Source organism: Phodopus roborovskii, unplaced genomic scaffold (assembly GCF_943737965.1).
Source record: "Phodopus roborovskii unplaced genomic scaffold, PHOROB, whole genome shotgun sequence".
Classification (NCBI taxonomy): domain Eukaryota; kingdom Metazoa; phylum Chordata; class Mammalia; order Rodentia; family Cricetidae; genus Phodopus; species Phodopus roborovskii.
Window position 1 is genome coordinate 311,578 of NW_026126549.1, and position 24,616 is coordinate 336,193.

General features: G+C 39.2%; 2 protein-coding genes and 1 long non-coding RNA gene across 3 annotated transcripts in view; 2 read left to right on the plus strand and 1 right to left on the minus strand.

The window, feature by feature from the left end:
* The first annotated feature begins 16,741 nt into the window (after positions 1–16,741).
* Positions 16,742–24,616, plus strand: part of LOC127234094 (protocadherin beta-2) — a 124,524-nt gene continuing 116,649 nt past the window's right edge. The window contains exon 1 of the mRNA XM_051200825.1: positions 16,742–18,663. Within this exon, the coding sequence (XP_051056782.1) occupies positions 16,786–18,663 (1,878 nt within the window). The 5' untranslated portion in view covers positions 16,742–16,785. The remainder of the gene's footprint in view (positions 18,664–24,616) is intronic.
* Positions 22,699–24,616, plus strand: part of LOC127234098 (protocadherin beta-3) — a 33,416-nt gene continuing 31,498 nt past the window's right edge. Inside the window, exon 1 of the mRNA XM_051200828.1 lies at positions 22,699–24,056. Coding sequence (XP_051056785.1) covers positions 22,737–24,056 — 1,320 coding nt within the window. The 5' untranslated portion in view covers positions 22,699–22,736. The remainder of the gene's footprint in view (positions 24,057–24,616) is intronic.
* The window catches only part of LOC127234104 (uncharacterized), a 128,028-nt gene continuing 127,414 nt past the window's right edge, over positions 24,003–24,616 (minus strand). Inside the window, exon 3 of the long non-coding RNA XR_007835550.1 lies at positions 24,003–24,097. This is a non-coding gene — a long non-coding RNA (uncharacterized LOC127234104). The remainder of the gene's footprint in view (positions 24,098–24,616) is intronic.

Below are 24,616 nucleotides of genomic sequence, written 5' to 3' on the forward strand. Positions count from 1 at the left end.
GGGGGGCCTGAGTCAGTCCCATGCTGGCTTCCCAGCTATCAGTATGGTGGCCCATTAGCTCCTCCTTGTTCAGGTTAGCTGTCTGTATGTGTTTCTGCAGCCTGGTCTTGTCCTCTCCATCTGCAACTGGGTTCTAGTTCGACTCAGTGTTTAGGTATGGGTGTTTGCTTCTGTTTCCAACAGGTATTAGATGAGGGCTCCATGGATAAGTAGTTGTTGATCTCACTATCTGACTATCCTGGAAGGGCATTTATGGTAGCCTTTCCATGGATGCTCAAATTGTTAGTTGGCGGCAGTCTTGTAGGTCTCTAGACCTTTCTTTAGGTTCAATTTTCTCTTCAAACCAATATTGGCTCCCTCTTTTATGTTCTCTCTCTCTCTCTCTCTCTCTCTCTCTCTCTCTCTCTCTCTCTCTCTCTCTCTCTCCTGTCTTCTATTCCTACCCAGACTCAATCTTCCTAGTCACACGTGTTTTCCTCTCCTCCCCTTCTTTCTCCTACTTCTCTCTCCATTCACTGACCCCCCCACTTCCCCTGTGCTCTGGGGGACTTCTCCCTTCCCACTTCTGTGAGGGAATTTATATGAATCTCTTAGAATACACCTTGTATCCTAGTTCCTCTGGTGGTGTGAATTATAGGCTGGTGATCCTTTGCTCTAGGTCTAAAATGAATACATACTATGTTCCTCTTTTTGTGACTGGGTTACCTCATTCAGGATGGTTTCCTCAAGTGCCATCCACTTGCCTGCGAATTTCAAGATACCATTATTTTTTTCTGCAGAGTAGTATTCCATTGTGTAGATGTGCCACATCTTCATTATCCATTCTTCAATTGAGGGGCATCTAGGTTGCTTCCAGGTTCTTGCTAATACAAATAGTGCTGCTATGAACATAGTTGAACAGATGTCTTTGTTGCATGGATGTGGATCATTTGGGTATATGCCTAAGAGGGGAATTGCTGGGTCCTGTGGTAGACAGATTCCCATTTTCCTGAGGAACCGCCATACTGATCTCCAAAATGGCTGTATGAATTTGCACTCCCACCAGCAGTGGAGGAGTGTTCCCCTTTCTCCACATCCTCTCCAGCATGAGTTGTCATTGATGTTTCTAATTTTAGCCATTCTGGCAGGAGTAAGATGGTATCTCAAAGTTGTTTTGATTTGCATTTCCCTGATAGCTAAGGTAAGGATGCTGAGCACTTTCTTAAGTGTCTTTCAGCCTTTTTGATTTCCTCTATTGAGAATTCTTTCTTCAGTTCTGTACCCCATTTTTTAAATGGGAGGGGAGGGTGGTTAGAGTGCATGTGAGAGGGCAGAGGGTAAAAGGGAGGGAAGGAGGGAGAGACAGGAACCTGGGATCGACATGTAAAATAATAAATAAAAAAAGGCTTTGTCTGTACCCCATTTTTTAAATAGGGTTGTTTGGTGTTTTTTTGACTAGTTTCTTGAGTTCTTTGTATATTTTGGAGATCAGCCCTTTGTTGGATATAGGATTGTTTAAAATCTTTTCCCAGTCTGTGGGCTGCTGTTTGGTCTTGTCCATTGTGTCCTTTGCCTTACAGAAGCTTCTAAGTTTGAAGTGGTCCCATTTATGAATTGTTGCCCTCAGTGTCTGTGCCCCTGGAGTTATGTTTAAGAAGCGGTCTCCTATACTAAATTGTTCAAGGGTACCTCCTACTTTCTCTTCTAAGAGGTTCAATGTGGCTGAGAAAAGCCTGTTCAATAGATAGGAAAACTGCATTTCCATACATAGAATGAAACTTGACCCAGTATCTCTTACACTGAATAAAAATCAATTCAAAGGAGATCAAAGATCTCAAGTTTAAGACCCAAGACATTGACTCTGCTAGAGCAAAACATTTCTAGATATAGGTGAAGTGACTTTGGACAGCTTGAGCATTGTGAGTAAGGCTTTGGTAGCCTTGCTCTTCTCTGCCATTCCCTCTGCCTTGCTAAACAAACAAACAAAGAAACAAACAAACAAAAACCTGTTAGATTACATTCCCAATGCTAGCCACCAAGGTACATTCCCTTATTTAGATACTTCCTCCTCAGGCTGACTACCATTTTCCAGCTATCAGCGTATTAAAGTTCAGCAATCATTTGCTCCCTTTGGCCCACGTAACTAACATGACCAACTGAAATTAAATACCTCATCCTAACATGAGGTTTCTCCTTGTGCCTTTATAAACTGCCATTTTCCTATGTGGCACATCTGTCACCCCCTCTATCTAGAGGCAGTCCGTTGGTCACTCCAGGGCAAATATAGCTGCCTCCTTTCCCTTGTTATCTTCCCATTCTCCCTCTTCCTCTATCTCCTTTCTTTGTACCTTATCCATGCCTTTGCCCTTCTGAGGTAAATAAATATTTGTGCTGAGAACTTGCTCTTGGGGGTCTTGAGTGTGTACTTTTCCTTTCAATAGGTATTGTTAATAATTTTCTGAATAAGAGTCCAATAACACAGGAAATAATTCAAGAATTGATAAATTGCACAAAAGGAAACCAAGAAGCTTTTGCACAGTAAAGGAAATAATTATCAGAGTAAAGAAATATCCCATAGAATGGGTAAAAGTGTTCATCAACCACACGTCAAACAAGGGTTTAATATCAAGGCTATATAAAGAACTGTAAAAATTAAACACCTCAAACTCAAATTATCTAGTAAACAAGTAGGATAATAACTGAACTGTTCCCATAGGAAATGTAAAATGTAAATGCCAAGTAAACACCTGAGAATTATTAAATATCCTTAGCTATAAGAGCAAATGCAAACTAAAGCTTCCTTGATCAAACCTAATCAATAATGGACTAATGAAATGAGTGGACAGTTCTCCAGAATGAAGTACATTGAGGGTCAGAAAGATGGCTCAGTGGGGCAAAGCTGCTTGCCACCCAAGTTTGACATTTGGAGTTTCATCTCCAGAAACCATGTAAAGTTAGAAGGAAAGAACTAGGTTCACATAGCTCTCCTCTGACCTTCACACATATACTGTGGAATATATCACTCCCTACAACAATAATAAATACAAAGACATTGTACAAATGGTCAATAAGTGTATAAAATGTCTAATGCCACTAGATGTCATAGTTAGGATTCATATTACTGTGATGAAATGCCATGACCAAAGCAACATGAGGAGGAAAGGGTATATTTGGTTTACACTTCCATATCACTGTTCATCATCCAAAGAAGTCAGGACAGGAATTCAAACAGTGCGGGAACCTGTTGGCAGGAGATGATGCTGAGGCCATGGATGGCTACTGCTTATTGGCTTGCTTGTTCTGCTTTTTTATAGAATGTAGGATCATCTTCCCAAGGATAACCCCCCCACAATGGTCTGGACCCTCTCCCATAAATTATTAGTTAAGAAAATGCCCAATAGATGAATTTTATGAAAGCATTTTCTCAATTGAAGTTCCCTCCTTTTAGATAACTCTAGCTTGTGTCGTGCTGACAAGAAACTAGCTGACACACTAGATATCAGAGAAATGCAAATAGAAATGACAGTGATATTCCATCTAACAATAGCCATAAGGCCAAGTCATCAAGAAAATAAATGACAATTGATGTTGGTAAAGATGGAGACAAAAAGGAGTCACCTGCTGCTGGTTGGAATGTAAATAGTTTGGTCACTAGGCAAGCCACTATGAGAGTATTAAAAAAAAAACTAAAAATAGATCTTTCATATGACCCAGATATATCACTGCTTGGTATTTACCTCCAAAGACAACATATCATAGAAATATGTCAACATCAATGCTTATTGAAGCACTATTCACAATAGTCAAATCATTGCACTAACTCAGGTACCTACCAATATAGGAATAAATAAAGAAAATACTTCATTTTAGTTTTAAAATGTGGTAAAAGAGTACTTAGTAGGCAGTAGTATTTTATACTTATTACTTAGTAAGTTTGAATGTTCACCTGTTTTTATTTGTATAGTTCAACTGTAGCTACTGGTTGAGTTTACATGAAAAATTTGGGATTAGACACAACTGCTAACTTAGATCTAGCCAAGCATCGTGTTACAGGCCAGAGACTGTCTCAAAAAAATAAACAACAAAAAATATATAAATAAAAAAGAGAAGCCTTTCAAATATAGATTTCTCAGATTTGGGAGTACCCGCACAGACACCACAAATTGAACACCCCTAATAACAAAACTCCACATGTCACTAATTTTTTTTCCCAGAACATTTCAGGCTTCAGAGTTTTAGATGAGGCACATTTAATTTATATTTATGCTCTTTATTAAAAGCCACCAATAGCAGAAAATATACAATATGTAAAACCAAATATAAAACTGCACTGCTTTCTGAAATATGATATTGTATACTCATAATCTGGGAGAAAAATGTGTTGTTATTTTAATATATTAGTTATGTGTGATTACATTCACAATGAATTGCTGGTCAAGCACTTTTTCTGTGCTCAATCACCTGATCTTATTTTATGCTGGAAATGGAAAAAAAACCCTTCTTATTATCAAGAACATAAGACAGAAGACAGAATCCAGAATAGAAAGAAAAGCTGAGATAAGGGAAAAAGAAATGTAAACTATGTAAATACTTTAATGGATGCATAAAGTTGATAAATCATTTTCTGAACCAGTACTTCAGCAAATATATTCTTTTTTTAGGGGGGGTTTCTGTTAAAAACCAGAACTAGATTCTAGTTAAATGCTTCTGAATGTTTAGCCTGGCCTGCCTATGCAGATTTGCTACTGTTTCCTGTGAGCTTTCTGTGTGCAAAGGTGAAAGCAGTGGATCCTAATATCTAGTGTTCTTACTTTGGAGCTCAGTATTACAGGAAAGACACTTAGTACTTCCACTCCAGGGCTGGGGAGTCATAGCTCATTGGTAAGTCATCTGTCTAGCATCTGAGAGGCATGTTCAGAGGCCTGAGAGGTCAGGAACACTTTTATTTATAACCAGCAAAACCAAACTACAGATTTGTTAACAAGCCTATCTTTGCAAAGTGAGGCATAAAAATAGTGACTGGACTGTTTAACTTCCTAAGATTTTATTCCCATTCACAAAACTGCTTCAATTTACACTTTAACATGCAAGGAGGGATCGTTTTTAAAACGTAGTTTTGTAGGACTGGAGATTGTAGCTCAGTTGGTAGTGTTTTCCTGGTACCTGGCATGGATTAAGCCCTGAGTTCATCCGAAATACCAAACAATAAAGTGTGGTAGCATGCATTTATAATCCCACCAATTTGGAAATGGAGGCAGGAGTATTAGAAGTTGAAGGTATTTTTGTCTATAAAATGAATTAAAAAATAACTCGAGATCTTAGATCAAAACAAAGACAAACCACCAAAATACAATTTTAAAAATACTATCAACTTTAAGATTTGGGGGATTGAGCCACAGACTTTATGCATGGTAGTCTACAACCCAACTGCCTTTAAAAAACAAACAGGTTTCTTGAGTTCTGGCTTTGTCGCGGATTTTTCGGGTTTAGTGCTAAGTGAGTAAAATTATATTTCACAGGGAAATTATGTGATTCAACGTGAAGCTCCACAGTTTTTGGTTTGAGTGGCTACTCTAGTTCATGGAGTTCTACAGTCTGGATCTGGTTAATTTCTGTGCAGGCTTATTTATTTTAAGTTTGTTTTTGTTCAATGCTAAAAAGTCAAAGCAAGAGCGCACTGAAAAAGGCGATGTAGCGATCCCATCCCGTGAACTTGCCAGAAATCCCAGAGCACAGTCTGTAAATTTCAGTCTTCACAAACTGCTTTTCCCGGTTCCATTCCCTTAAAGTTCCGGTTTGCTGAGTTTTAGAAACGGTTCCGGCCCCTTGCGAAACTCGGAAGATTAAAAAATCCCGGTGCGTTTCAAAACATCTTCTGTAGCCGCAAGTGATTAAAACTATTTCACTTCAATTAAAAGAGCAGCTTAACTTAGATGTAAACTGGTTGCTTAGTTCCTATCTGTCTAAAAAGAAGAATTCGCCAAACGGGTCCAAGCGCCGCGAGAACAGGAAGTAGCTGCGGTAAACACTTCCGGGACCGTCAGTAAAATCGGTCCTACCTGGAGAAAGCGGAAGTGAAGCTAGAAGACCGCGGAGGATTCGGGCATTCTTATTTACAGGAGTGACGTCTCTCTTCAAGTCACATGATTTTGGAGGAAGGAATTTAGCCTCAGAGGCACAATCAAACTGTACAAGGCTGGTGTTGCTGTTAATTACAAAGTGAGACACTGTTTCCAAAGTAAATAAATAATATTTCATGCAGCTACTTCCATCTTATGGCATTAGAGTTCTAGACTCGGTTTCCAAAATAGAGAAATGATCGCAATAATTAACAACTATCTATATATACATAATGAAGTAAATAAAATATCTAAATATTTATTTATGGCTTTAGATTCCTAATACTATCCCTTTGTCTAGGAGAGTTATGAACAAATATGGTTCTTATTAAAAACCCAGGAAGGGGAGGAGAGGGAAGGAGGGAGGAAGAGAGAGAAGAGAATGATGTACATATTATATATAAAGACTTGTGGATTATAAAGAAACATACAATGTATGTTAGTAACTGCTCTTTGTCCTTTCTTTGCTGCTGTATTCTTATAATTTATTCAGAGAAGTCTTTCCTAAATTACTGTAACTAGATAAAACCCTTTTTAAGAGTTATTTATGTGTATGTGTTTTCCTGCATGAGTTTATGTGCAGTACATGGGTGCAAGTGCCCTAGCAGAGGCCAGATGGATCTCATGGAATTATATTTACTGACAGTTGGGAACTACCATGTGGTTGCTGGGAACTGAAACAGCGTCCTTTGTATTCTTAATCACTAAGTCGTCGCTCCAAAATCCATTTTATACTCAAAGAGACTTTGGATTATTTACTTGTAGTATTTAGACAACTTGCTGTGATATTTCATTTTGAAGAAGTGTTTGAATATTTTTTTTTCTCTATCTCATCTACTCAAAGATAGGATACGATTTGGTTTCTATGTGGAATAAAAATTTGTTAACTAAATGAATGTTGTCAAATGCTGACAATTCTATAGGGAGATCAAAGATCAAGGACTACAGATTATTGCAAAATTTACAGATTAAAAAATTGGAAATAATTCAGTGTATGGAGAGAGATATTAATATAATCTTTGTGACACAGATTTATGTAAATAAAATGTTATTTTTCCATCTAAAATTCTCTGAGACTGAATTATGAACCTAAGAATTAGGAGAATATCATAGTATTTATTTACATTGTTCTGGAAAAGGCAATATATCAATTGAATGGACATGTGTGTCTATGGTGGAAAGAAAATAGCCCCCAATGGGAGTGGCATTAAAACAAATATTCCACAGCATAAACAAATACAACCCATCTTAAAATAATATTCCACAACATGACCCCTTTCTGTCTAAATAAAAATGAAAGGTTTTAACTTTAACACAGTAAAACTACATACAACAGAAACAATTATCAAGTTAGAATTAATTTATAATATTCAGTCCATTTGTGTTTAACAAATCCAGAGAAAACACTGTATTACATATCTTAGTGATTCCAAAGTTTTATGCCTAATTTACTTTCTATCATAACTAGGGAAAAATGTAACTTTGTTTAGTCTTTATTTAGCAAATTCAGAGAAAACACTCCGTTCTATATCTTATATTAGTGATTGCAAAGGTTTTTCTTTTTACCTAATTCACTTCCATCATAACCAAGAAAACTGTAACTCTAATTATTTTGTCTTTTAACTCCGTCAAAGACCTCCAGAAGGATGCTGTATTACCTAACAACAGAGGCATCTTTCTTGTTCCCTGGACAGTCATCCAAAGCTCCTCTGCAATACTGGGCATCCATCTTCAGCCTACAGGCCCAAAATATCAAGCAGACATTAATTTTTTAAAATTTAAACATTTTTATTTATTTTACATACCAACCACAGTTCCCCCTCCCTCTTCTCCCTACCCCCACCCTACCCCACATCCATCCTCAGAAAGACTTAGGTTTCCTATGAGGAATCAACAAAGCTGGCCATATCAAGCTGCAGTAGGACCAAGCTCCTCCCATCTGCATCTAGGTTAAGCAAAGCAACCCACCATAGGGAAAGGGCTCCAAAAGAGCCAGCTCATGTTAAAGAGACAGTTCCTGATCCTGCCGCTAGTGGCCCCATAAACAGACCAAGCTACCAAGCTGTACACACATGCAGAGTACCTAGTTCAGTCCCATGCAGGCTCCCTAGCTGTATGTTTAGAGTCTATGAGCTCTCGTGAGCTCAGGCCAGCTGTCTGTGTTTTCCATCATGATCTTGACTCTCCTTGCTCATAAAAATCCCACCTCTCTCTCTCGGACTGGACTCCGGAGCTCAGCCCTGTGCTTGGCTGTGGATCTCTGCATCTACTTCCATCAATTACTGGATGAAGATTCTATGATGACAATTAGGGTAGTCACCAATCTGATTACAGGAAGCGGCCAGTTCTGGCATCCTCTCCATATTGCTAGGAGTCTTAGCTGGGGTCATCCTTGTGGATTCCTGGGAGTATCTCTGGCACCGGGTTTCTCCCTAAACCCATAATGGCCCCCTTTATAAAGATAAGTCTTTCATTGTCCTCCCTCTACATCTCTCCCGCAACACTGTCATCCTGATCCCTCTTGTTCCAGTCACCATCCCTTTCCTTCTACCCAACCCCATTCCCAGTTTATCCAGGAGATATTATCTATTTCCCCTTAACAGGGAAATCCACGAGTCCCTCTTACAAGTTTCTCCTTGTAATTAGCTTCTCTGGGGCTGTGGATTGTATCCTAATTATTCTTTGCTTTACATCTAATATCCACTTATGAGCGAAGTGAGTACAAACTGTATGTATTTATCTTTCTGGGTCTATGTTACCTGACTCAAAATGACTTTTCTTTTTCCCTAAATCTATCCATTTGTCTGAAAATTTCAAGCTGTCACTGACTTTTTTTTTTAAACACAGAGTAATACTACACGGTGTAAATTTACTACATTTTCTTTATCAATTTTTTTTTGTTGATGGACATCTAGGTGGTTTCCATGTTCTATTACAAATAATGCTGCTATGAACTAGTTGACCAAGTGTTCACAGGTATGTTTGAGCACTTTTGGGTATATGCTCAAGAGTAGTATCGCTGAGTCTTGAGGTAAATTGATTGTCAAATTTTCTGGGAAACCACCAGACTTGGCTGTACAAGTTTGCACTCCCACCAACAGTCGAGAAAAATTACTCTTACACCACAGTCTCTCCTACATAAGCTGTCATCAGTGCTTTTGATTTTTAGCCATTCTGATAGTGTAAGATGGTATCTTAGAGTTCTTTTGATTTGCATTTACCCAATGGCTAAGGGGGTTGAACAATTAATAAGTGTCTTTTGGCCATTTGAGTTTCTTGTGTTGGGATTCTCAGTTTAGATCTGTACCCCATTTTAAATTAGATTATTTGGTATTTTGATGTCTATTTTCTTCACTTCTTTATATATTTTGGAGATCAACCCTCTGTGAGATATGGAGTTGGTGAAGCTCTTTTCCCATTCCATGGGGCTGCCATTTTGTCTTATTTACCATGTCTCTTGCCTTACAGAAGCTTTTCAGTTTCAGGAGGTCCCATTTATTAATTGTTGCTCATCGTGTCTGTACTGATGGTGTTATGTTGAGGAAATGATATCCTGTGCTCATGCATTCAAGGCTATGTTCCACTTTCTCTTATATCATGTTCAGTGTAACTGGATTATGTTGATGTCTTTGATCCACTTGGATGAGTTATGTGCATGGTGGTAGATATGGATCTATTTGCATCCTTCTACATGTTGACATCCAGTAATGCCAGCACCATTTGTTGAAGAGGTTTTCTTTTTTCCATTGTATAATTTTGGCTTCTGTGCCAACAATCAGGTGTTCATAGGTATGTGAATTAATGTCTGGTCTTTAATTTGATCCCATTGATCCACTTGCCTATTTATATGCCAAGTTGTTTTTTTATTATTATAGCTCTGTAGTAGAGCTTGAAGTCAGGGATGATGTTGCTCTTGAAGTTCCTTTATTGTTCAGGACTGTTTTATCTATCCCCAATTTTTGTTTTTATTTCCTATGAAACTGAGTATTGTTCTTTCAAGGTCTGTGAAGAATTGTATTGGGATTTTGATGGGTATTTCATTGAATCTGTAGATTGCTTTTGGTAAGATTGCCATTTTTACTATGTTGATCCTGCCTATCCTATATTGTTGGAGATCTTTCTACTTTCTGATATCTTCTTCAACTTCTTTCCTCGAAGAATTAAAGTTCCAGCCATACAGATCTTTTATGTGTGTGGTTAGAGCTACCCCAAGATATTTTATGTTATTTGTGGCTATTATAAAGGGTGATGTTTCTCTGATTTCTTTCTCAGACCACTTATCATTTGTGTATAGGATGGCTCCTGATTTTTTTGAATTACTCTTGTATCCTGCCACATCACTGAAGGTGTTTATCAGCTGTAAAAAAATCTCTTGTAGAATTTTGGGTCATTTATGTATATTATTAGATCATCTGCAACTAGAGAAAATGTGACTCCTTCCTTTCCAATTTGTATGCCCTTGATCTTCTTTTGTTGTCTTATTGCTCTAGCTAGAACTTCAAGTAATATATTGAATAGATATGGAGAGAGTGGAAGTCTTGTCTTGTTATTGATTTTAGTGGAATCACTTTTTATCACATCAAATCCAGAAGATCCTGTGTGACAAGTTTCATAGACTGAGGCAATACCTTCAAAAGAAGGAGGTCTCCTGGTAATGGTTATGAAAACTCTCAGCCGGAGAAAAATATTGAGCCGTAGTTCTCATGGCAATTTCTGTTCTTCTATTCTTTTCTCATATTAATGAAATATTCCTGAAAGCCTATGCTGACATTTTAAACAAAAGAAATAAATGAGAAATTGTCCCCTGAGATGTGGTCACTGACCATGACCTCTTCTCCAGGAAAATCATGTCATTCACATAAGTACAAATAAGTACAAATAAAAATTCATATGGTTGTACATGTGTAATCAAGAGTGGGTTTAAATGTTTGGCAAAGAAAGCTTTTTAATAAGAATGCTTTTTGATAAGAAAAAGTCAACCCAGCATTCAGGGGGCAGAGGCATAGGCAGACGGATCTCCGTGAGTTCAAGCCAGCCTGGTCCACAAGAGCTAGTTACAGGACAGCCTCCAAAACCACAGAGAAACCCTGTCTCACAAAACAAAAAAGAAAAAGTCAAAATAGCTTAATGTTTCAAAGACTCACAAGAAGTAGGCAATGTTTATCAAATAATTGTGAACTATGTAACATATGTCAAACAATAACTGACCATAAAAATTAACCTGATCTTAGAAATGACTTGATTAGCCCTGGATAAGTTGTGTGTCACTATGCCTAGTAATGATGATGTCATTTGTCTGCTTCACTGAACACAAACTCTGAGAAGATATACTTTATCCTGGATAAAAAGCGTTGCTAAAAAGCTGCAAAATACACTTAGATTCAAACTGACACTGTGTTTGTTTCTGTTTGTCACTGCTGAATCCTTACCCACCCAGTCTTTGATGACCTTAATCCCAGGAACTCCTATACCTGGGGTAGTCCATGGCAGATTTTAGTTTCTCTCCATTTAATTTGATGTTAGCTGCTGCTTTCTGTATATTGCCTTTATTATGTTTAGATATGTTCCTTGTATCTCTGATTTTGCTAAGCCCTTTATCATGAAGGGATGTTGGATTTTGCCAAATGCTTTTTTAGCATCTAATGAGATGATCATATGTTTTTTCCTTTCAGTTTGTTTATATGGTGGAATACAATGATAGATTTTCATATATTGAATCATGCCTACATCTCTAGGATGATTTTTTCATGTGTTCTTGGATTTGGATTGCCAATATTTTTTCATTGAGTATTTTTTGCATCAATGTTCATGAGGAAGATTGGTCTATAATTTTCTTTGTTATATCTTTGTATGGTTTGGGTATCAGAATAACTGTAGCCTCATAAAAGAGTTTGGAAATGTTTCTTCTGTTTTTATTGTGTGGAAAAATTTGAAGAATATTGGTATTAGTTCTTCTTTGAAATTCTGGTAGAATTCTGTGTGAAACCATATGGCTCTGTACTGTTTATGCTGGGGAAACTTTTAATGACTACTTCTATTTCCTTAGGGGCTATAAGTCTATTAATTCAACTGGTCTTGATTTAATTTAATTGTCCATTTCTTTTAAATTTTCCAATTTTTTGAAGTACAGAGTTTTGAATTATGACTGGATGATTTTCTGGACTTCCTCAGTTTCTATTATTTACCCCTTTTCATTTCTGATTTTGTTAATTTGGATAGTCTCTCTCTGCCTTTTGGTTAGTTGGGATAATGGTTTGTCTATCTTGTTGATTTTCATGAAGAACCAACTTTTTGTTTCATTGATTGTATGCTCTTTTATTTATATTTGCTTTTTCAAGACAGGGTTTCTTTGTGTAGCTTTGGAGCCTGTCCTAGCACTTGCTCTGTAGACCAGGATGGCCTCAAACTCATAGAGATCCACCTGCCTCTGCCTCCCAAGTGCTGGGATTAAAGGCCTGTGACACTACTGCCCAGTTTAGCCTTGAGTTTGGTTATTTCCTGTCATCTATTCCCCCTGGATGAGTTTGTTTCTTTTTTTTCTAGAGCTTTCAGTTGAGCTGTTAAGTTGCTAGTGTGAGATTTCTTAAAATTCTTTATATTGGCATTAAGTGCTATGAACTTTTTACTTAGAACTGCTTTCATAGTATCCCATAAATTTTGGTATGTTGTACCTTCATTTTTATTGAATTCTAGAAGTCTTTAATTTCTTTCTTGATCCAGTTGTGATTCAGTTGATCATATTTAGTTTTCCTGAGTTTGTAGGCTTTCTGTAATTTGTATTGTTAAATTTTAACTTTAAGCCATTGTGATTCAATAAGATAGTATCTTTTGAGATTTGCTTTGTGACCAAGTATGCATTCAATTTTAGAGAAGATGCCATGAGATGCTGAAAATGTATATTCTTTTGTATTTGGGTGGCATGCTCTGTAGATGTCTGTTAAGCTCATTTGAGTCACCATGTGTCTTTTTTTAAATTTCTCTGTTAAGTTTTTCTGGAAGACCTGTCCATTGGTGAGAGTGGGTGTGAAGCCTCCCACTATTAGTGTGTGGGGTTTGATATGTGATTTAAGCTTTAGTATTCTTTTACAAATGTGTGTATCCTTGTGTTTGGGTCATAAATGTTCAGAATTGAGACTTCATCTCGATGGATTTTTCCTGTGATATATATATAAAATGTTCATCTCCATCTTTTGATTACCTTTGATTTGAAGTCTAGTTTGGTATTTACACCAGTTTTTTCTTAAGTCTATTTGATTGGGAAATCTTTTCCAATCCCTTCACTCTGATAATGTCTGTATTTGAAGTTGATGTGTGTTTCCTGTATGTAGAAGAAGGATGGATCCTGTTTTCATATCCACTCTGCTAGTCAAGCTGGGAGATCAATCACTTTCCTCTTCCTCCAATAGGTGTCTGTGCCTTAAATTATGCACAATAATCTTGTGTCTCTAATAAATCTCTTTTTAATGTACACATCTCCCCAGTTCAAGTGTGTATTACTTGATTGACACTATATAATTTTGACTTTTATTAAAAATAAAATCAGTTAATGATTTTGACAACAAAGCTCAAATGCCTGTAAACACCTATAAGGAAGATGTGATTTTCAAGCCAGGCATGGTGGTACATACCTATAGTCTCAACACTCCAGAAGCTAAGGAAAACAGAGATAGTGTTTATGGCTATCCTGGACAATATACTGATACCCAACCCACCTCTGAAGTAAAGCATAGAAGTTCATCTCTTCCGTTATGTAAGTCATAAACCCAAAGAATTATTGCTACATAGATAAATTATTTGAATTCTGTTTGTACTTTTTAGTTTGTTTCATTATTTATTGAACAGAAAAAATGATTCTTTACTATCCTCATAGCATCTCCCATACACTGGAAGAAAAATCTCGTGTAAAGTCTGGTTAAAGAAGACTGCAAGATTGTTATGTTATGTATTGTATCACTCTATAGGCTAGAGTTGCATTGAAAGCCTGGAATTCTGGTGGCTTAGATAACAGAAAGATTAGTACGACTGGAATTTGTGCAGAGACATGTGCTAGAAGGTGCTAGAAGTAGGAATGGAATGCTTAAAAGTCAATGTAAGGCAGAGCATGGTTTTCTGTTTTGCTAACCATATACCACTCAGGATACTGAGATGTTGAATTTTGTTTCAGAGGAACTAAGAGTTTGGTATCTTCTTTGATGTTTTTAGCAGAGGTTTAGGGCCTAAGGATGTCAGGCTGAATGGATGTCAGGCAAATATTTTGCACTTTTCCAGGTTGAGTTGAAATCCACAAATATAATTACCCACCTGTGTATTTCTGGACCAAGAATACTGTAAAAAATCCAATGGAACATTCTTGTAGGGATTAAAATTCATATAGACTTAGTTATAAACAGAGCACTATTTTTAAGTATACCTTAGGCCTTAATTTTATGTCTACTCTTCCATATGCACAGTGGTAAAAGGAAATAACCTGACTCTGGCTTGTGCCACATTGACAGAAAACCAACCATGGCAATGTCTATGCAGCTTTCACATAAAAACAGCTAATTTGTTTGGGTGGAAGATACAGTTGTATTTATTGTGTATTACATTTAACTTTAACTTTTCTACACACTTGAATATTTTTCTATGTAAGTAGTTTTCTTTTCTTTCTATGTTTTAGTTGCCATGTAGTCACTGTATATGGTAGTGGATTTCAAAATGACCTCTTTTTTTTTTGGTTTTTTGAGAAAGGGTTTCTTTGTATTGCTTTGGAGGTTGTCCTGGCCCCCAAACTCTGCCTACCTCTGCCTCCCAAGTGGTGTGATTAAAGGCATGTGTCACCAACACCCAGCCAAAAGGACAATTTTAATATAAGCATATAATGCATTTTGAGCATGTTCTCCCACATCCCCGTTTAAATCTTTTCCTGTTATTATTTTTCTCTGAATGAATCCTTTATTCCACATAGTTATAGTTTCCTGTCATATATGCTTACATGATTAAAGCCAAGATTTTAAACCACTGTAACGAACCTTTTCAAGAGAAATTTTTAAATCTTACAGAAAATCAGATGGTACCTAGGGTTCTTACATACACTCTTTCTTTTACCACAACCCCCATTATTAATATCTTGCCTTAGGAGAACATATATTCTTACACTGTTGTACAAATTACTATTCACTAAAGTCCACACTAGGATTGACTTTTGTCTTGTTTTTTTTTTCAGATGCATAGTTGCATGTATCTACCATCCTAGAATAATAAAGGACCTTTTCATTGTCCTAAAACCATCTGTTTTAGCTCATTGTCCTCATTCTCCCCTTCTCCTGATAATCATCTTTTAATATCTTTATAATGTTGCTTTTGCCAGAATGTTGTAAATGTTTCCATTAATTCTCTGAGATTTTTCACGCAGTGCATTTTTATTCTATTCACCCTTACTTCTCTCACTTACTCCTCGCAGATCTACTCCTCCTCCCCTCCTCACCCACAACTTTATGTCTTATGTTTTCCTATTCAGTAACCCATCCACTCCAGTTTGAGCTGTACACATACACTTAGGTGTGAGCTACCCATTGGATCATGGTCTGGATCCATGCCCTTAAATAAAACTGACTTTCCCTTCCCCAGAAGCTATCAACTGTCCACAGCTCCTCATAGAAGGGAGTTCTTGAACCCCTTTCCAATCCATGCTGGAAAGTAGCATAGTAAGCAATGTGCCTTTTATGGCTTGATAATTCATTTCTTTTTAATGAACATTTTAAAAAGATAACTTTTTAAACTTAGTAATAAGTTTCAACTTATATACTTTGGATTCTGATTTAATAAACCAGCTCTTTAAGACTTTAAAAAGATAAATAAGCAATTTCAAATATTTACTATGTATTTGATATTATGAACTTACTAACTCTGATAGATGAAATAATTACATTGCAGTTATATCAAAATGTTCTTGTTTGTTAGAAAGGACAATTAAAAACACAGAGAATAAGAAATGAACTAACCATGGAGATTATTATGAGTCTTGCTTATATCACATTTCAGGGAAATGTGGATCTGAAACAATGCAAAGAGGAAGCGTAAATGAGGACTGTTCTATGCCTACTAGGACATTAAATGCTGTTTTTTCCCCCTTGGTCTTCAGTTGAATTTGATGTGACAGTAGTAACCTAACCATAATCCAAATGTAGACATGCCCAACTTGTGAGTAAAAACTGGAAACTTCCTACTTAAACATCTATGGCACCCAGTCACCCTTTAGGTCCTGAAGTTGATTTTTACTCTAACCCTCTAGAATCTGCGAAAAAACCCTGAAGGTTTCCAATGCCTTAATAACGCTATGGAAGCAATGAACGCCTATGAAACGCAGAGATAACGTTGGTATATTGAGACATGTTGAAAAGATGCTGTTTAGAGAACCATCAATATGAAAATGATTGCCTTAATACTCTGGAGAAAACAATGCTTGAAAAGAACGCAGGGTGGCGCTGCAGCCTCAGAAGTAGAAGGAACCGGGACCAGCCAACCATCCAGAAGCCAGAGTCTAATGGGAGGGAGGAGGAGGGAGGGGAAGCCTTCTAAGGCCGCGGTTCCGGAAAATCTTAGGCCAGGAGATTGTGGACTTGTCCCATTGTTTGCAAGATATTTGCAGAGCGAGTCAGTGACAACGTGCACCACGGCTGGAGCAAGTTTGTTGGGAGACCAGAAGATGATGGAGGCTGGAGAGGAAATGGAGCGAGTCCTGAAAAAAAGGCAAGTCCTGCTGTTCTTTGTTTTGCTGGGCATAGCTGAGGCTGGGTCCACCCTTAGGCGTTACTCAGTGGAGGAGGAAGCAGAGAATGGCTTTTTTGTGGTCAATTTGTTAAAGGACCTGGGGCTGGAGGTAGAGGAACTCGCTGCGCGGGGACCACGAGTCATTTCCAAAGGGAAAAAATTAAACTTAGAGTTCAGTAGGCAGACGGGGGATTTGTTGTTAAGGGAGAAACTGGACAGAGAGGAACTGTGCGGCCCCGCCGAACCCTGTGTGATACCTTTCCAGGTGTTACTGGAAAATCCTTTGCAGATTTTTCAGGCTGAACTACAGATTGGGGACATAAATGATCATTCTCCCGTTTTTCTGGACAAAGAAATAATTTTGAAAATTTCAGAAATGGCTGCTTCCGGAACCACTTTCCTAATAGAACGGGCTCAAGATTTAGATGTAGGAAGCAACGGTCTGCAAACTTACACAATCAGCCCCAATTTCTATTTTCATCTTAAATTACAAGACAGTCCTGATGGCACAGTATTGCCACAGCTGGTACTGGACAAAGTGCTGGATCGGGAGGAACAGTCTGAAATCAGATTAATACTCACAGCAATAGATGGTGGGATTCCACCCAGGTCTGGCACTGCCCTGGTCCTTATTGAAGTCTTGGACATCAATGACAATGCCCCCACATTTTCAAAGATTCGATATGAGGTTCAGGTCCCAGAGAACAATCCTGTTGGATCCCAGGTTGCTGTGGTCTCTGCTAGGGATTTAGACATTGGGGACTATGGACAAATAGTTTACTCTTTTTCCCAAGCTTCTGAAGACATTCGGAAAACATTTCGAATGAATGCAACATCCGGAGAAATCCTTTTAGCAAAGACACTGGATTTCGAGTCCATCCAGACATACACAGTATCTGTTCAGGCTACAGATGGTGGGGGACTTTCTGGAAGCAGTGTGGTGTTTATCCAAGTGATGGATTTGAACGACAACTCACCTGAACTGACTGTGTCCACACTTAATAATCACATCCCAGAAAACTCCCCGGAAACCGTAGTTGCTGTGTTCAGTGTTGCAGATCCTGACTCTGGAGACAACGGAAAAATAGTGTGCTCCATCCAAGAAGATCTTCCTTTTATTCTAAAACCCTCAGTTGAGAACTTTTACACTCTTGTGACAAACACAGCCCTGGACCGGGAGACCAGATCACAGTACAACATCACCATCACCATCACCGATCTGGGCACACCCAGGCTCACAACCCAGCACACCATAATTGTGCAGGTGTCTGATGTCAACGACAACGCCCCCACCTTCACTGAAACCTCCTACACCCTGTTTGTCCAGGAGAACAACAGCCCCGCCCTGCACATAGGCACCATCAGCGCCACAGATTCAGACTCAGGCTCCAATGCCCACATCACCTACTCGCTGCTGCCCACCCACGACCCGCAGCTGGCCCTCTCCTCTCTCATTTCCATCAATGCAGACAATGGGCAGCTGTTTGCGCTCAGGTCTCTGGACTATGAGGCCCTACAGACCTTCGAGTTCCGCGTGGGCGCCACAGACCAAGGCTCACCAGCCCTCAACAGCCAGGTGCTGGTGCGAGTGCTCATGCTGGATGGTAATGACAATGCGCCCTTCGTGCTCTACCCTCTGCAGAATGCCTCTGCGCCCTGCACTGAGCTGCTGCCCAGGGCGGCAGAGCCTGACTACCTGGTTACCAAGGTGGTGGCTGTTGACCGCGACTCTGGCCAGAATGCCTGGCTGTCATTCCAGCTTCTCAAGGCCACAGAGCCAGGGCTGTTCAGCGTGTGGGCTCACAATGGCGAGGTACACACTTCCAGGATGTTGAGCGAGCGCGATGCTCCCAAGCACAGGCTGCTGCTGCTGGTCAAAGACAATGGCAATCCTCAGAGGTCTGCCACTGTCAGTCTGCATGTGCTGGTGGTGGATGGCTTCTCTCAGCCCTACCTGCCTCTGCCTGAGGTGGTGCAGGAACGCTCACACGAGGATGACTTGCTCACACTCTATCTGGTCATTGCCTTGGCTTCTGTGTCTTCGCTCTTCCTCTTGTCTGTGCTTCTGTTCGTGGGGGTGAGACTGTGCAGGAGGGGCAGGGCGGCCTCTCTGGGTGGCTGCTCTGTTCCTGAGGGACATTTTCCTGGTCACCTGGTGGATGTTAGTGGGGCAGGGACCCTGTCCCGGAGCTACCAGTATGAGGTGTGTCTGACCGGGGACTCTGGAACCACAGATTTCAAGTTTCTGAAGCCTATCATGCCCAGCTTCCTTATTCAGAGTTCAGAGAGAGAGAATAATGAAAACACCAATTACAGGAACAGTTTTGAATTTAGCTAAACATTGTTGAGAAAATACGGAGTGGAATTCCAGTTAAATGTTAAAGGCCTGATTTTACTGCTTTGCCAACTGAAGGAGTCTCTTCTTTGAATGCCACCATATTCCTCCGATCCTTTGCATGTTACTTACCAGTAAGGCTTGTAGAATAAGAAATCTAAATTTTGCTTGTATCCCAATTGTGATTAGTCTTGTGATTTTGACTTACAATGTGAGAGTAAAATTTGTGTTTCCAGAAACATATTTTTTGTAAGACAGGGTGTCATTATGTAGCACTGGTTGTCCTTGAACTCACTATGTAGACTGGGATGGCCTTGAACTCATAAAGATCTGCTTGCCCCTGCTTCCTGAGTCCTGGATTAAAGGCACATGGCTCCTCCAACTGCAGAAATCTTTAAATTTTGAGTTAGAGCTTCATTGACTAAATTTAACTTCTCCAGTTCTGGATTATTCTTTTGTTTTGTTTTTGATTTGTCTTTCGAGACAGGGTTTCTCTGTGTAACAGGCCTGGCTGTCCTGGAACTAGCTTTGTAGACCAGGCTGGTCTCAAACTCAGAGATCTGCCTGCCTCTGCCTCCTGAGTGCTGGGATTAAAGGTGTGCACCACCTCCTCCCAGCAGTTCTGGACTGTCTAAATATATATTTCTATTATTACTCGAGTTGTAGTATTTTGCAGCATGGACTATTTGTGCTCATTTATTCTCTTGTTGGTGTAACTTTTATCTTGTGATCCGACTTTAAACTCTTTACACGAGTGTGAATAACAGCACTTTCTCCATGTTTATCTACACACACGTTAAAGTATCAGCATGGAAAATGGATGATTCCTTAAGGATTGTGGGGGCCCTAATTTTTGGGTTTCAAAAAGTGTTCAAATTATCAATACAAAATAAACTCATTCAAAATCATATGCTATTCTAAAGGATAGCTAAAGGACATATACCTAGTGATTTTCAAGGGCATGACTATTTTTCATGTTTTATTTCAAATAGTCAAAACCCTTATGCTGAATTCAATACTTTCTAAAGATGATTTTTGAGACAAGGTCTCGTTGTGGTCTTGAACTTGTGACAAGTCCTCCTACATCCAGAGTGTTGGGGTTGCAGGCATTGTATTGACATTCTCAGTTAATTAAACTACTTGGGACTTTATTATACTTGAACTTATGTACAAGAGAGTATACTTGTATCTTTTTACCAACTTAGAAAATTTGTATGTAGTTTGGCATTTCATTCTAAAAAATTATGGGGTATTAAGTATTAAGATTCAATTGGGTATAGGTTCATGAGCAGTGTGTGAATCGGTTATAATTTTTTTTTTTTGGGCGGATGTGTTTTATTTTCCTAGCTTTAGTACCATAGCCTTTTCAATGTTTATTTTTTTATTTTAAAACAAAGTTTGTGATGGATCAATGAGATGGGCAACAGACCTGAAAACCCGAGTTTATCCCCAGACTCACGTGATGGAAATAGAAAACCAGTTCCTTAATGTTTTCCTCTGCTTACACACACACACACACACACACACACACACACACACACACACAATTTTTTTTAAAAAGTTACATTTTTTGAGTTATGTTTATTGGTAGCTCCCATTTATTTCATGATTAGCACAGTTACCAGGATGTTTTAGGGTCTTAATAATTTTTGACTGATTGAAAGAAAAATTGTTTTAATTGTGACACACTGATAATTTTAAAAAATATGCTAAGATATTTAATGAACAAAACTTCTGCTGAAACTAAATACTCTGATATACAATACAATAGTCTGATTTTGCTGTAGTTATTTGAACATAATGCAGTTACCACTCTGTTGTTTTTTAACATACCTTTCCTTTTTCTCTCTTAATGCTTAATTAAAGTCTCCACTCCTATCCACTGCATTAATGAATACAGAATTTCTGGTACTTAATTTTATATTTAACTATGCTTCTATGTTTCCCAAGTTACTCATCCAACTTTTTTCACTTCTTGCAGTTAAATTTGTGACACACCTTCTATAAATATTTTAATTCTTAATGCTTTTCTAACTATTACAAATTTTTACATAATTTTATGTGTATTTGAATGAGATATGATATTAAACATATGGGACTTATATCAGCGACAAAAAGGACAGCCCTGGTATCAAAAGTCTTGAGTATAACCACCTTATCACAAGTGGGATCTTGGTTAAGTGACCTCCCATGACATCAACTGTTTCAGTTATCAACTATCTTGCAGTTATCATCAAGTACAATAATTATACAAATATAGTTGCTATTAGTTTCAATCTCACTAATGTTAGGAATAAACTCAATAATGAGCATGTGTGTAGCACTCCTGATACTCATGTAGAGAGCAGATCGAGGAGCAGACTGAACACATCATAACTGCATTGCTTAATTTTTTTTGTCTACCTACAACCTTGTAATAGCTCCCAGTTTGCTCTTAGAATAAAACACAAGCACTTAAATTTATCCTGGGTTTTACTTTCTTCATCGCTGTAGCCCTTGAGACACTAGTTTCTGGTACACTGCCTTTATTATCTAAATTATAGATGCTTCACTCTTATAGGCTCTTTTCTTCTGTATCACCTGTTACACTTCTGATCCTTAACGGTCTACTGGGGAGAATTTTCATAACGACTCCCCATTAAATTCTGTGCACTCAGTATGTTTCCTATGTCACATATTCCACACTGTTTGGGCATGTTTAAAATCTGTGAACCATGTTAGATGCAAAAACTGTATAAAATTTAGAGATCTTACCTTGCTACCGTTATTTGTATAACTTCTAGAAATTAAATTATTATCCATGGTAATAAGTTATTATGGGTTAAACTAACAATTATTAAATTTGTGTGGAAGGAGAGGAAATGTTCCTAAATACCCCAGGAACATGAAAATATGGAAGCAATTATGCATTTGGGCCATCTGATGTCAGTTATCATATTTCACCACCTTGACTTTTCAGTGTCTCTCCTATTACTACTGAAACCCACACATTTTTACAAAAATTAGAAAATGAAGAAAACCACAGAAATGAGATATAAGCATTTTATCACTTAAGATAAAACCTTTTAAAATTTGCAGGTAGTACTTACAGACGAGGGTACTCAAGCATATGTACACTTGTAGATCATGTAAATAAGGATTCTTATTAGAGACAGCTAATTCCATTTAATGTATTATACTTTCCTAGTTTTTGTTTAACTTGTGTGGCACAAGGAACTCCCTAAATAGGGTCAAGTAGGTTTGATAATGGCAGGGAAAATCGACATAAAACAAAACCAATACCTTTTCTAAGTATTTAAAACTGAAAATGAACACATGGTGGCGCTGTTGACTAAATAGACGAATCAAGACATTGCTCACTCCATACTGAGAGACTTAAGGAGGAGCGATTTGATGCAGTAACACAAGGGTTTGTAGACCTGGGCAGATTTTTAAGCAGGAAAATCGGAATCTCTTGATAACATTGTTACGCTATCTCCAAAAGACGTTGTCTTTCACAGAGAAACATAAAGCTCCTTTTGGTGACAAGCCCTTGGAAAAACACCACGGAAATGGAGGCCAGAGAGGAGTGCTTTCTTAAACCAAGGCAAGTCTTGCTTCTCTTTGTTTTTCTAGGAGGGTCTCTTGCTGGGTCCGGGGCTAGGCGCTATTCTGTGGCCGAGGAAAAAGAGAAGGGCTTCTTAGTAGCCAATCTAGCGAAGGATCTGGGACTCAGGGTAGAAGAACTGGCTGAAAGGAGAGCTCAGGCTGTCTCCAAAGGGAACATACAATATTTTCACCTCAGCCATCAGACCGGAGATTTGCTCTTGGTTGAGAAATTGGACCGGGAGGAGCTGTGCGGTTCCACAGAGCCTTGTGTGTTGCACTTTCAGATATTGCTGCATAATCCTTTGCAGTTTATTACAAATGAGCTAGAGATCATAGATGTAAATGACAATGCCCCGGAGTTCTTTGAAAATGCAATGCAGCTCAAAGTGCTGGAGAGCTCCCCACCCGGAACAATAATTCCCTTGGGAAATGCTGTGGATCTGGACGTGGGAAGAAACGGACTCCAGAACTACACGGTCTTTCCCACGTCCCATTTTCATGTTCGCACCCGCCACCGTAGGGATGGAAGGAAGCATCCAGAACTAGTGCTAGACAGAGCTCTGGATCGGGAAGAGCAGCCAGAGCTCAGTTTAACTCTCACAGCCCTGGATGGAGGATCCCCACCTCGGTCTGGCACTGCCCAAGTCCACATCCTGGTCTTAGATATAAACGATAATGCCCCAGAATTTACGCAGTCACTCTATGAGGTTCACATTCTAGAGAAGAGCCCTGTTGGCTCTGTCATTATCACAGTCTCAGCTTCTGACTTAGATACGGGAAATTTTGGTGCAATATCATATGCATTTTTCCATGCGTCTGAAGAAATTCTCAAAACTTTTCAACTAAATCCCATCACTGGTGATATACAGCTAGTCAAGGGTTTGGATTATGAAACAATGAATACTTATGAAGTTGACATAGAGGCTAAGGATGGTGGAGGCCTTTCAGGAAAATGTACAGTCATAGTCCAGGTAGTAGATGTGAACGATAACCCGCCAGAACTGACTTTGACATCAGTTAACAGTCCTATCCCCGAGAATTTGGCAGAGATTGTAGTGGCTGTTTTCAGTGTTGCTGACTTAGACTCTGGAGATAATGGAAAAGTGACCTGTTTCATCCAGAACGATCTCCCCTTCATCCTGAAACCATCTATAGAGAACTTCTACACTATAGTGTCTGAAGGAGCACTGGACAGAGAAAGCAGAGCTGAGTACAACATCACCATCACAGTTACCGACATGGGCACACCCAGGCTCACAACCCAGCACACCATAACTGTGCAGGTGTCCGATGTCAACGACAATGCCCCCACCTTCACTGAAACCTCCTACACCCTGTTTGTCCAGGAGAACAACAGCCCCGCCCTGCACATAGGCACCATCAGCGCCACAGATTCAGACTCAGGCTCCAATGCCCACATCACCTACTCGCTGCTGCCCACCCACGACCCGCAGCTGGCCCTCTCCTCTCTCATTTCCATCAATGCAGACAATGGGCAGCTGTTTGCGCTCAGGTCTCTGGACTATGAGGCCCTACAGACCTTCGAGTTCCGCGTGGGCGCCACAGACCAAGGCTCACCAGCGCTCAGCAGCCAGGTACTGGTGCATGTGCTCGTGCTGGATGCCAACGACAATGCACCCTTCGTGCTCTATCCGCTGCAGAATAATACCTCTGTGCCCTTCACGGAGCTGCTTCCCAGGGTAGCAGAGCCTGGCTACTTGGTCACCAAGGTGGTGGCAGTGGATCACGACTCTGGCCAGAATGCCTGGCTGTCATTCCAGCTTCTCAAGGCCACAGAGCCAGGGCTGTTCAGTGTGTGGGCTCACAATGGTGAGGTGCGCAC